The 13966-nt window shown below is 38.4% G+C and overlaps 2 protein-coding genes across 2 annotated transcripts; one reads left to right on the forward strand and one right to left on the reverse strand.

Moving 5' to 3' along the window:
* Positions 1-331: 331 nt before the first annotated feature.
* On the reverse strand, positions 332-7123 carry LOC105397314 (flocculation protein FLO11). The gene is made up of 3 exons (XM_048623759.1): positions 6904-7123; positions 1860-2922; positions 332-1768 (listed from the first exon to the last, which is right to left on the reverse strand). The coding sequence occupies exons 1-3, from the start codon at positions 6930-6932 to the stop codon at positions 332-334; spliced, it is 2529 nt and encodes an 842-aa protein (XP_048479716.1). The 5' UTR covers positions 6933-7123.
* Positions 7124-8503: 1380 nt separating this feature from the next.
* LOC105397315 (lymphokine-activated killer T-cell-originated protein kinase) lies at positions 8504-13801 on the forward strand. Its single transcript, XM_038117757.2, has 5 exons — positions 8504-8687; positions 8755-9050; positions 9228-9423; positions 11425-11640; positions 13468-13801. Exons 1-5 carry the CDS (start codon positions 8585-8587, stop codon positions 13623-13625), a joined length of 969 nt encoding a protein of 322 aa, XP_037973685.2. The 5' UTR covers positions 8504-8584; the 3' UTR covers positions 13626-13801.
* The last annotated feature ends 165 nt before the right edge of the window (positions 13802-13966 follow it).

The raw sequence follows: 13966 nt of genomic DNA on the forward strand, positions 1-13966 counted from the left end.
CAAACAATCTTAACCTACATATTATAAGGTTTCTTTTCACAGGGCTAGTCAATACTAACAAGGACTTAGATAATTTCATCTTAGAAACTACCCTTAAATTAACTAAGGCACAAATGTATATTAATAACTTAAGTACGTGATACCTATACCTACCTAATTTTGTTCGATTAATTAATCACTGGTTCTTTATTTTATTTCAAATACGGGTTTCCAATTTTGAGTGTTAGAATATATTTTTAGCGTGAATTCTCTGGAACTGAAAGACTTAAAAGTTGAAGTGAATGATTTCCTTTACACCAACCTCCCTAAAATAATTACTTATTTCAGAGACCTACTTCCTATAGCCAAAAGGCAGCGGCGCTTGAAGATCCCCGCCCACATTGATCTGGTCTTGCGGCAGGAAGTACAGCTGTTCGTAGTCAGAGTCGTCGCGCTTCTCCAAGTTGAGGTCATAGGCTTTAGTCTGCTCTAGATAGAGTCGCGTTACGGCAGCCGGCGCCCGCTCCGTCTCAAAGACCTGCTGGACCAACTGTCTCGAACCACCCCCTGAGTCATGCGACACGCTATTGTTATACACCACGGGGTACGGAACCCTGAACCTCTCGTGGTTCTTGTTATAGTTCTCCACGAACCTGTTTATCACGTCTCGCTGGTACGGATCCGGCACAAACCGCTCGTTGTAAATCCTGTCATCGGCATTCGTCTTACCCAATAACTCTATGAACGTTGTAACGCCTGGTGGCGTCTGCGGGTTGTAAGTTGTCCCCTCGTTTGTGTTTGTCTCGTAGTAGACGTAGTTTCTGTTGGTAGTCAGCGGGGGGAGGGTGGAGGGAGTGGGTTTCTCGGTGGTGGTGGGGTCTGCCTCGTCCATAATCGCGTACTGTTCCAAATTCTTCTGGAAGTCATACTTCCCGGTGGTCATCAGAACCGGTGGGTAAGTGCTCTTTTCTGGTCGAGGAGGAAAGTATTGGACAGTCGCTTTCCTTTCAGGAGGGAATTGTCCGATTGAGACCGCGTAGTCAGCACTAGACATCGTTGAGGTAGTTGAGTCTGGTCTACGTGAAGATCCTTTAACGAAAGACTTTTTAATGTCTATGTTGGCGAGGTTGAAGTAATCTGCCGTGTTGAGCTCTGGGTTTTCGTAATATTCCATTATTTTCTCTTTGCCTTTCGCTAAAGGAGATTTTGTGGTGGCCTCCGTTGTTGTGAAGAAACTTTCGTAGTATTCGAAGTTCTTTTGAAGAGACCCCTTTTCGAAAGGCCTAGGACTTGGTAAGAAACTTCTTATGTCTTCGTAATCGTTATCAGTTTTTTCACTACTTTGCCCTGTTCTGTATTTCTTAGATTTACGCAACTCCGCTAATTTTTCCAGCCTCTCCCTCAAATCCGGAACTTCTGTAGAAGTTACCTCTCGTTCCATGTAAACTAACTCAGTTTCTGTTTTATTCTTGAGGACTTCTGTTAATGGCTTAGAAGAGTTTTTAGGATTAAACACAATACCCAAAGAACTTATACTTTCATTTCTCCAGCTGTTATCATCAGGGTGCTTATGGTACGGTTTTGGAGTTTTCACATCAATCTTTTTCAAAGGTTTATAATTAGGGTTCACGGTGTAGAGTGAACTGTTCCGAGCTGCTGGCCCTTTGCTGTTTGTTTTATCTTCAGCGTTGTTATTTGACGACGTAGATTCAGTGCGAAGATCATTATGGACATCTTGGAAGGCTGTTTTATCGGACAATCTCTTCTCAGCTAACAACGCTTCTTCTATCTGAAATATAAAAACAAAACATTTTGTAGTAAAAACTGGAGGTGGCTAAAATAGATCTTGGTTATATGACCTAATCAGGTGTTTTTCTTACCATTTGACTTCGCGATGCTGCTTCTTTCATAGTTTTGCTCGTCCTTGGTTCTTCTTCTTCTTTGTCCTCATCGTCTGAAACATTTTTAGACTTGTTCCTTCTTGTAGAGTTAGTACCCCCTTGAGAATTATTGATGTAACCTCCTCGTTTTGTAGAAATCACTTCAGTTTTGCCCGAGTCATAATTTTCTTCAGGCACTAATGTACTTGATGATGATATTATGCTTTCTGAAGATTCTGAAGAACTTGGGGTCATTTCTGTACTGGAGCTCGTACATTCCGTGGTAGGAGTAGTTGGCTCTCTTTCAGTTGTGGGTTCTTCTGGCTTTTCAGTTGTATTTACAGTACTGATTATTGGACTACTGCTGGTATTTCTATTTATAGTTGTATAAGTCTTCCAGAACGGTAAAGTCATCGGCGGGGTCAATTTATTATCGCCTGTACTTTCAGTAACAGGTTCTATTTCAGTCGTCTCTGTGGCAGCGGTTCGTTTAGTGGTACTTACATCTGGCGTAGACCTGCTATATCTGGTTGTTACTGTATCTTTCAACGTTGTCTTCCCGGTACTAACTGTAACAGGTGTATCAAATTTAGAATATTCGTCGAATATCGATGAACTGATTGCTTTGGTTCTACTTCTAGAGTGCGAGGCAGATTGTGTAGAATAACCTCTGTAATTATTCCGTTCTGCACTATCTATCTTATCTATTGGTGATATATCCTTAAATAAGCGGTCGTATTCTAGCTTAGATTTAAGTAGTGGTTTGTATTTTGCCATATTGCTTGCTCTTCTATTCTTTCCAGTTCTGTCTGTGAGATTAGTGCCACTATTTATAAGCTGTGCTTTTTCAGTTTCATTAATTATATGCATGTGCTTCAGTATTACATCCACCTTGTGTTTAGTGTTATTCTGGGTTGTCTTACTGTTGTCAAAGTCTTGATCAAGGGAGGTATCTCTGGTTTCATCCAAGGCATGGTTCTGAGTTGACTCTTGTTTGAGAACGTGTGCTTCAACTTGGAGATTATTCACTGCTGCTAGCGCTACCAATTGGATCACGAACAGCCTGTAAATTATAATAATAAATTGGTGTTAGTATCCAGATCATATATCACTTGATGGATGTGGGAAGCTGAATGGATAATTTGGATTTGATGGAACAACAGGGTGTGCTGATAAAATATTCCATAGCTTTATTAGTAATGAAGAAGATTTCTATGATGATGAGAAATGGGTTAAATAATAACCTAGAAAAGAAAGGAAGGAAACCATGAAATATTTTTAAAAATGCAGAGTAGTTACCTACAAACAAATGTAAAGTTTGGCAGTTTTATTATGCGTACGCGAGTTACTATACGTTACTATAGGTCCTAGCCCTACATACATACATAATAAATATAGTTATTTATGTGGTTGGATTATAAAATGGTGAGATTTTTTTTAGTTAAAAGTTAAATAAAACAAATCCAAATTTAGAAATCCTTAGTTTAAGTAACTTTTCTTATAAATATATACATATTTTTAAAGGTTAACTAACCGTGAGAAGTGTGATTAAAATGTCTTCAGTTTATGTGGTTTGTTTAAGTAAGTACATTTAAATTATTCTTACATCGTTTATGATGTTATAATGCAGTTTGGGAAGTGTGTTAAGACAATAGTGTTTTGATACATTTTTTTAAGCGATGCTGATGGCAAACCCAACGGTAAAGTCCTATATCCTCTACGAGAAGACGCCTCTTTGAGAGGCATATCACCTGTGGCATACCTAGTTACCGCAATGTCCGGCGGACCCTGGGCAGTCGCAGCGACTGAGGCTAATCTGACTGGAAAGTTTTCCCACAGCGAGCGGTGGCAAACCCTACATATAGTGTTTGTCAACGACATGCTAAGAAAATAAAAGAAAATATAATGACCGAACCAAGATAAAATGAATCGAAAATCTAATTTATGGGCCTTGATGGTACAAAGAGGTTCAATCAAACGACAAAATGGCGCACAGTGGTTTAATTGTGTGTTAGATAGCGATTTAGGTAGCAGCAAGTGAATAGGTAGGTACCTACTTGCTAAATGCAGTTGGCTAGTTCGCTAAATTCTAAACTTGTTTCCTAGATTTGTAAAAAAGTAAAATCAGCCTCATTGGTTGATGTTCTTATTTTATATTTATACTTGCATCAGCTGTTAGTCAGAATTGAAGATGAGTTGTCATTTAGAAAGTGTTTAGAAACATTGTTTTGTTATGATTAAAACCTTGTTGACGCATTTATATAGGTATTTATACTTACGCCGAATATTGGCGTGAGGCCGTATTGAAGTAAGCGGGACCTTTATTTTGATAAAATAGTTACTAAAAGTACAAGGAAATCGTTTGAAATTTTAAGTAAATACCTACTTAAGTAAGCCTATACTTAGATATTTACATCTACCTTTTTCTGAAAAAAATATCGTTAAATAGCTAAGTGTGCTGTACAAATTTCAAAATCGGCGCTTATAATACCGCAAATAGATAGGGTGGAAAGATGAGACGGGCCCTGGGACGGAGCTACTTAACTTCAAGTTAATAAATCGCGTCATCACGCCAGCAATGACATTATCCGGAGAGCCTTAGTTTCGGCCAATATATCCCGTCTATATGTTAGAGCCCCCGGGCCTTAGCAGAAACGATGGGAAATGGCCATATGGCCTCACGTTGATCCCCTGGGAGAAAGGTCGCTGCTTGCTGTGGGATGCTACATGTGTTTGCACTTTTGCACCTTCACATGTAGCATCCACCATTGCAACTCCTGGGGCCGCAGGAGAATTAGGAGCAAAACAGAAAATAGCCAAATATAGCGGCCTCATGGACAATTACATATTTGTGCCCCTGACTCTGGAGAATACGGGAATCTGGGGTCATGACGGCAAAATATTCATCAAAAGCCTAGGCCATCGTATGAGGGACTGCGGGCGAACCCGGGACCATCGGCTTAGTAGTCAGGGTCACTATATAACCACTACGCCATTCGGTCGTTTAAGTTATATTGACAAATTCTATATTTAATATTCCAGTAGAAATATCTCATATACATAACAATGCATATTAAAGTAACTGTCTTCTGTAAGTCTCTATCTTAATTATAATAATTATTTATTAGTGTAATGTAATGGCTATTTTGGTGGCTCTGGTCTAGTTTCGTCGCCACTTATGCAACAGTCAGTGTTCAAGCGCCGTTTTTATGCTAAACTGCACGGGTAATGGAGAATGAAATTTTGAATTGTTTTAAATTCTCTCAGGTTTCAATGTTACCCAACTAACGGATTGAAGCGACTTTAGCTAGGGTTTAGATAATGAAGTAAGTACTATAAGGTACTTAAGGCGGTTTTTTTACCTTTGGACATTTACCTTAACACTGCTAATATAGCTAGGATAGCCACAAGATCTGATCCTATAAACAAATAACCTACGTAATGTACTCCTAGCATTAGGCCGACAACTGAGAGTATTTATTTGGGTTGATGGTTCCATTGCAGATAGGTACCTACATCATGCCATAAGCATTTTTTAAGGTAACTACTACCTAAACTCATATAAATCCAGAACCCAAGGGATTTTATTGGCTTTGTCTAATCCATAACACCTTACTTTAGATACCTTTCGATCTTATATAGTCGGTTAGTAAAATTATAGCTCGTTGATAGTTAGATAGGGGTACTATCTTCGTAAATCTATACTTCATCGCTAGAAAGACGCAGCCCAAATGTTTTATTATACATATTACAGTGAAACCTGGTTAAGTGGGACCTGGATAAGTGAGAAACCTCCATAGCTGGAACTCATGCTAAGGTCCCAACACTTTGGCACTGAATTACCTCTGTTAGTGGGACGAGGTAAGCCTCTATATCTGGGATTTGTTCTTTCGATTTATCATCATAGTTACCTCTATAACTGAGACAGCGAGTAAATTTTATATGCATAAACCTCTGTAACTGAGATAACATTGTTTGTTTTACTCATTCTTATTCTACCCACAAATTCCACACGTAATTCCAAGTACGTAAGTACAAATTATGAGCTTCAGTTCAGTTCAGTTCAATGTATTTATTAATCAATTACCTTCAGTTTTAGTTTCGCTTTACTATCATACAGATGTCGTTGAAGCTACAATCATTATCATTACGTGAAAAACTGAAGTTAATATCCGTTTATGAAAGTGGGAAGACACGCAAAGAAGTTTGTGCTGAATTTTAATTAATAAATAAAAATTATATATTAAATTAATTTTATGTAATGATCGCACCTGTATAACTGAAATAACCTGTATTATCATCTCTATTAATGGAACCCTCTGTAAATGAGACAGATATTTAATTATACCTGTATATCTGAGACACTGGGTAAGTGGAATACCTCTATAAGTGAAACGATATTGCAGGACCCCTGAAGTCTCACTTAACCAGGTTTCACTGTACTTATAATATTTTGTTTACTTATTGTTATTTCCACCCCGAAATTCTTCGATGTGTGGCATTTGTGCATATTATTTTCCATATTACTGTTCTGTAACTGGATTACTGCAAGCGTATTGCAAGGCGTCTCGTAGGTAGTTTTACTTGTGTTAACTAACTAGGTATAATATAGGGCTATTAATTTGTTTACAAAGGGCTAGTGGAAGGATTGATAGTTAGTATTTACCTATTTAGGGGCAAATATCCATAGATAAAAAAATAATCGTTGTTACGTTTTTAGTTTAACTTGTGGCAAAATTCTAATTAATGAAGTAAGTATAAGTTTTAAGCTACTCATTACCTTCACCACACTTTATTATTTATGAAGGTATGTATTTTACATTTAAGTATAAAACATAATCGTAGCTGGTGTTACTTACAGTTTTAATACATACATGCTTCCTTTTAAATTATTACGAGTCTACTCTACCTACACACAGAAACACACTCGACTCAAGCCAAAAAAGTTCAAACTGAAAATTCCCGCGCAAAACGCAAAACTGCCCCTAGTTACCGGAAGTATTATTCTAGCCGGAAGTCGAAAAGTTCGGAAACGTCAACTCACCCCACAAAATCGCGCGGTGACATATTCATCGCTGGAGTTGCGTTTCACAATCAACTGTCATGTTCACAGTGTGCACTCGCGCGACCGGCCTGCGCCTATGGCGGATAATTACTGACCGACGCGATACTATTCGTGATTACTCGATTGTTTGGGTTCCGCGCACTCATTATGAATGAATATTTACACACAATAAATCGTCAGGCTCAGTCGTCATCTGGATCTGCTAACTAGTTAACAGATGAAGAACTTGAAAAGACTCCTGATGCCTCGATAAACAGGTTATCACATGGATAGCACCTACCTACCTCCCTAAAAAGGTTATTTTCTATCCACATTAGGAACGTACATGTAAAAGTAACCTATAATAGATAGGTACACCTACTTTACGTTAAGTCGACTGCTGACGAATCCCATCTAGTGGAGTTTACTGCTGACGAGTTTCAATATTCCCTACAACATAATTAATTAATTAGTTAAGTATATTTGCTTTGAAAGCAACCTAACTACTTAACTACAGAACCCGATACTTATTTATTTCTACTTTAGCCGTGAAGCACTCAGTTTCCTTCGATTATGCAACATCAAATCGTAGGATGTCCAGCTAAATGATACTTCCCTTGTTCCGAATTGCGGCCTTCGGGAGTGCAGTTTTCTATTTCATGCTATGGATGTAGATGTATCCGGAACATGCTGCACCTATCTTTACAAAACAGATGTTTTCATCTCTTTTAGTACTCTATCATCGATCGATGAGATCCTACACTACAATTAAGTACTTACGTTCATCCTAGTGGATCTATCTGCTATCTAGTTATACCTTCCATGGCAGGAGTTACACACGATATAAAGTCTTTTTAGCGTGTAATATTCACTAAAGGGTTTGTCAAAGTGGAGAAAGGATTAGTTAGTCTCCTTTCATGCTCTAAATACATATTACTTAATTAAGTTTTTTGCATAGTTATTTTGCTGGCAGTGTTGGTACAGTAGTAGTCTTACTGTGCATTGTTTAAACCGGCATATAAATTATCTTAATGTTCCGGTATACTTAAGTATCTACCTAACTTCTTAGAGAGCTGAATATTATTATTATGCAGTTGCAGTAGTAGCTCACGTAAGGGAAATAGCCGGGACTCTGGACTAATTTATTGAATTAAGTATATTTATTACCAAGAAACGGATTCTAGCCATTACTGGGCTAACTTAATTAATAAGGCACTAATTACCGTAAGTACGTAGCTACTTATCTACTTGATACAGAATGTTGATATTAAATATTGAGACTGAGTGTTCTTTCCGAGATCGTTTTTCCTATCCCTGTGTAAAGGTACCAACATAGGCTAAACACTAAACAGAAAAGAATGATAAAGTTTAAGTACAAGTACGGAAGAGTATCAGGGAAGGAGGCGGCTGTCTGCGGGTCGTATGTTGGTCGTTGGAACGGCCCGGCTAGCAGCTCCACTTACCATCGTCTATCCATCGCACTCGGTATGATTCTCAAAATAATAACAAAATTAATACATAAGATAATCTGTGCTGACATCTGTCAAAACGTCAAAGTTACGTTCGCGTTCGGCGGTCCGTCCGTCCGTTAAAGTTTGAATTTGTTTTGATTTGTATTCAAGTTTGGGTTTGAAAGTGATTATCGTGTTTTTAACATAAAAATACCCAATAGTTATAGACCATGGCTGAATTCAAGACACCGGTGAAGAAACCGAACCCTCTGAACAGTGACAAAATTACGATACCACCTTCCCCTTTCCTCAACCGATTGGGATATGGAACCGGTAAGTCCTTGACCTATCTTTATTTATATTATCTCGCGATTGTGTCGCTAACTTATAATTCTGTCAGGTGTTTCAGTGATGCAGCTGGTGCGGTCCCCCCGGGCGGGGCAGATCCGCTCGCCGTGGGCATTGAAGATGATAAACAAGCGAGTGAAACCCTGCAAGGTCTACTCCGAGCGTCTGCAAGCCGAAGCAGACTTGCTGCAGCGCATGGACCACCCAAACATCGTGGGCTTCCGCGCGTTCGACAAGACCAAAATACTGTACCTCGGCATGGAAGCCTGTGACATATCGCTGGGAGACATGATTGAGAAGCGAGTTGAGGCGGATTGTGAGCCGTTCAGCCCTAGGCAAATGTTGAAGGTAGGTTTTCCAGCTCTATAAGTCCTGTTTGTTTTTGTTATGTACCCTATTCTGTTTTTATAGATTTATCCAAACTAAGTATCTAAGTAAGTTTTTAAGGATGTATTGTCATTCATTCACTGGAAAATGCCTGACCAATATTTGTATCTCTATTAATTTAATACTCCACATCTTCAGGTGGCCCTCGACATCAGCGGTGCGCTGGACTACCTGCACACCAAGATGCAGATTCTGCACGGAGACATGAAGTCCTACAACATCCTCGTCAATGGAGACTTTGTCATCTGCAAGCTCTGCGACTTCGGAGTGACCCTGCCATTGGACGAGAACGGAGTCTTTGACAAGGAGAAATCTAACAAAGCATTGTACTATGGTAAGTTTTGCTATGTTGTCTTTATTTTCATTGGAGTTGTGGTGTATAATGTTGGTGGTTGGTGCTTTGCACACTAGAACTGGGCTAGGGTTGCCAATGTAGATGGTGGAAAGGATTTAAAGTCAGCAGGTTAGTTGTTACTTCCTGACTAAGGAGGCTCTTTTCTTGTACCCATATGCAAACTGAAGATAATATTATAGTAAAATTTAAAGTACCTAGAATGATTCAGTTTCCCTACAAAATCAAGGTGAGTAATATGAATACTATTCCAATATTATTTGTTTACTTTAAAACCAACTGTGCATTATCGTGTTAGAAATTAATTTAATAGGTAATTCTAAACTTTACATTAGAAATGCTACTGTTATCAAACCTCTATTGTTTAAAATTTCTGTTTAAGTTACACTTGAGTTATGGCAGGTGCCTAAGTTTATAGTTTTACTCATAGCTTTATGTTAGTTTTAGATACACAAAATGCCAGTATTTCAACCCAGATTGTTTGCGTTATAAATTGTTCCTATAAGCTATCTATTCCCACAAGTTTCAGCCAATGGACATGTCTAGATACAACAATTATTTCATCATCAGTCCAATTTAATTATATGGATGTAGTCATAATGTACTTTATATATATATATATATATATATATATATATATATACGGTGTACTTACTTACTTATCTCTGCTGGGGAGCAAAGGGCCGAAGTGAAGCGCCGCCATTCTTTACGATCTTGGGCCAGTTCAGAGACATCCGCCCAAGACATCCCCGCCTGACCCATTTCCTTTTTCACGAGCGCTGTCATGTCTCTCGCGGTCTGCCGATATATACGGTGTGACCCCAGTTTAAAGATTAATTTAAAAATACACTTTATGCCTATGAAGTTATTCTATGTTTATAAGACAACAATGTTATCTCTTATCTTCTTAGTTAGCAATCACAATATTATTATGTAATTAGTTATGCAAAGAGATATAACACCAACTATTCCATAATCGTATATTATCCCACGGAAATTGCAAGGGCTTTCTGGGTAGGTAACATCAAGTCTTTGTTGATATTCTTAAGTATAATGTCCTATTGTATTGTATTATGATATGATAGATGTAGGTAGTTTTGTTTACTTTGTTTTCGTAACCTTCAAATAATCTGTGTTCACCATAAGGAGACAAGGTCGGTATAGAATGGCAATGATCAGCATCGATAATTATGTAGGTCCAACTAAATCCGGAAAACTGATGACAAAGACACACACACACATACACACACACGCACACACGCACACACACACACACTGCACACTTAAGCACTCTAGCATATTTATTTTGTATTAACTAAACATTGTTAAATAATTTTAAACTACTTAATATTTACTGTTAAAGTCTTTCATTATGTTAAAGATTTGAATTGCTTAAAGTTATCTTCTGTTATATCTCTAAATTCTAAACTTTAAAAGTTAAACTTATTTCTAAGTATTTTACCGTCTAAACTAATACCTACTTGCTTTTATATTGTCCTGGTGGATGAGCGGGGTACCTAGTAAGACAGGCTACCGCCTAGTACAAGGGCCCTTGCCACTTTTGAATGTAATGTGTTTATGACAATAAACTATTTTGATTTTTTTTTTTTTGATTTTTTTTTTTTGAAAGCCCTCTTAAAGAGGGCTTGCTAAGTAGTCTAAGTACAAATCAAATAGACCCTAATGTTATAGAAGCGGTATAGACGTTCCAGTTTAGGAAGCACGCAGACTGGTTTACCCTCTACCCTCGTAGAAGACAGACCACATTATTGCTAATTAATATAGTATGATGTGTGACATATCCTATTGCGTATAATACGTCCGGCGCATGCTGGGCAATCAGCGACAGACGCTAACCTGACTGGCCTGTCCTTTCACCATGGTGACGAATCCTAGGGCCTAAGCTACATAATATAACTATAGCTAAAGTGTTCACCAACTTGCTAAGATAAGCAAACAATCCACTATTTTTTCACCCCCTAGGCACAGAAGCATGGAGCGCGCCGGAAGTAATGCAAGGTGGTCCCATCACGTCCAAGACGGACCTGTTTCCGTTCGGCCTCACTCTGTGGGAAATGATGGCTCTGTCGCCGCCGCATTCGCTCACAGACCAGGATGAGACCATAGACGAGTCTGTCGTGTCTGTGGACTCCGCTTGCGACAGCGAAATGAGCTTCAGCGAACAGTTCGAGAAGTATGGTGAGCCAAACTTATCTTATATGTATGTATTACCTACTTACAAAATAATCATGGTCGAGTTAACTTGACACCTGCTGCCGCTACACCGATTCGTTATCGACGTAGATAAAGGTCACAATATCGCGATTCGTGTTGTCATTGGTGGAACGAGAGGCCGCCGAGCTAAATAACATGAAATCTGCTCCTTTTAGCCAACTCGCCTGCCCGGCTTGTAGCAGTTTTTGCTTCTTTCACTTTCATGAATGATCAAAGTTAACTATTAAAGAAAGAGAACGCTATAAGCATAAGGGTCGTCTTTGTAAAAATATGTTAGATAAGCCCAATAAATTATTAAAATATGGCATCACACTTTCGCCAAACCCATAGGGGAATGCAGGTATGAGTGTTGTGTTTGTAATGAGCTGTATTTGGCCTGGCAGACGCTATTCGTTATATTCATTAATTCAGTCCCACGGGTTCAGATGTAACCCATCGCACGCATTGGTGTACCTATACCCTATATATACCACCAGTAAAAAGTATAACTAAATGCTACACTATAAGCGAGTGTTACATGTAAATTGTATGACAATAATTATGCCTTAAATTAAAATAGATGTAAGGCAACAAGCACTATTTAAAACTGGCGTGGGAGAATGTACACTAATGGGTTATTTAATTAATTGTTTAAAAATTGTGCGACACACTTCTTTCATAAGACCTTGAAAACATGTAGGCACATACATAATCTGGAAGAAAAACTGCAAGACTAAGTTTAAAGGGGTCTGGCAAGAGAATATCCAAGACTGTTGTATGATGATGACCGCAAAATGATGTCTTCTAATAGTCATCTGTAATAGTAATTTTCAATATAAAAAACAGCAGGTATTAAACTGCACTCGAAATATGATAAGTTTCTATGTGGATATGATGTAATGTATGTGGGCACGGCAGGATAACACGTGTTTAGTCAATCTGTTTTAATAATAGCTAATCGCATATAAGAATTTTGTTAGCACATCAATGGATGTGCATTATCATTATATGTATTATGATACCTTTACTTCAGCCTATAGATCGTTGGGTATATTTTGTTGATCTATGGTTTGAGAACGGAAAAGTTGAATCTCTGGCGTGCTACGCTGTTTGTATTTATTTATCGAGTATACCTTTCTATAATTTAGTACCTACCCATGGCCTTTTAAAATATCTATCAAGTAATGTAGCTGATGATCTCATCGATCACAATTTATTTATCTTACCTTCTACATTGTCTATTTTTAAATGTTTGTTTGTAAATCTTTCAGACAATGCTTTATATGTTAGTAAATAGATAATTAAAACACAACAATAACATTTTGGATTATGCATCTATTAATTATCATTATCATCATAGCCAACAATCGCAGACATTATAAGCTATTTCGCGATTTATATATAATTCTCAAATCGATAAATATCTGATTTAGTAGATATCATTGATTAAGTACATCCTGAATAAATCGGATGGATGTTGCCTAATGGTAACTGACAAAAGTAGACATTTGAAGGCAATCCGTGCGCACTTTAATACCTCTTATCCTGGAATATGATAAATTATTTATTATCTATGCTACTCAATAATTCATTTCTAACAACAACAAAAAACAAACAAATTAGTTTGGTACATGTAATACGTTTTTTTTGGTAGGGCGTATTACTTATTTTTAAACTCGTTGGTTGCTTTGATGTTAAATACTGTATCGAAAGTGTCTAATGCATTTGAGGTATCATACCAAAAAACTTTGTATGCCATGTTTTCATCCAACTAAACACCATATTAACAATCCCCATTTCCTCAACCCGCAGGAACCCGACCACCCATCCCGGGCAACATCTCCGAGAAGGTCTACTCCGACCCCCTAATGCTGTTCTACTGCTGCACAGAAGAGGCCCCCGCGAGCCGGCCCAGCGCCGCGCAGCTGCATCACGTGGCCGAGGAGATGATGAAGCGGGGGCTGGACTGATGTTAGATGGTTGACTTTGCTCTTGTAGGGGTTGGGGGTAGAGGTTGATGGTGTTTTAAGTAAGAGTCGCATCAAACGGATTGTCATAAATATATGGAGAGACGGCGTTGCGTGAATTTCTATGCAGAGGATACCAGAGTGGTGTGAGATGCTTGACTTCGTTGTGTAGAGGTTGGGGGTAGAGGTGGATGGTGTTTTGAAGCGTCCACCTATTAGTATCATACTATTATTAAAAAAAAAAAAACTCGCACTCACGCCTTGTACTAATGTACTCCCTTGCGGGGTAGGCAGAGGTGCATTGCTGCACCCACTTTTCGTATTACTCATCTCATCTCATCATT

Source organism: Plutella xylostella, chromosome 10 (assembly GCF_932276165.1).
Source record: "Plutella xylostella chromosome 10, ilPluXylo3.1, whole genome shotgun sequence".
In the NCBI taxonomy this organism is placed as follows: domain Eukaryota; kingdom Metazoa; phylum Arthropoda; class Insecta; order Lepidoptera; family Plutellidae; genus Plutella; species Plutella xylostella.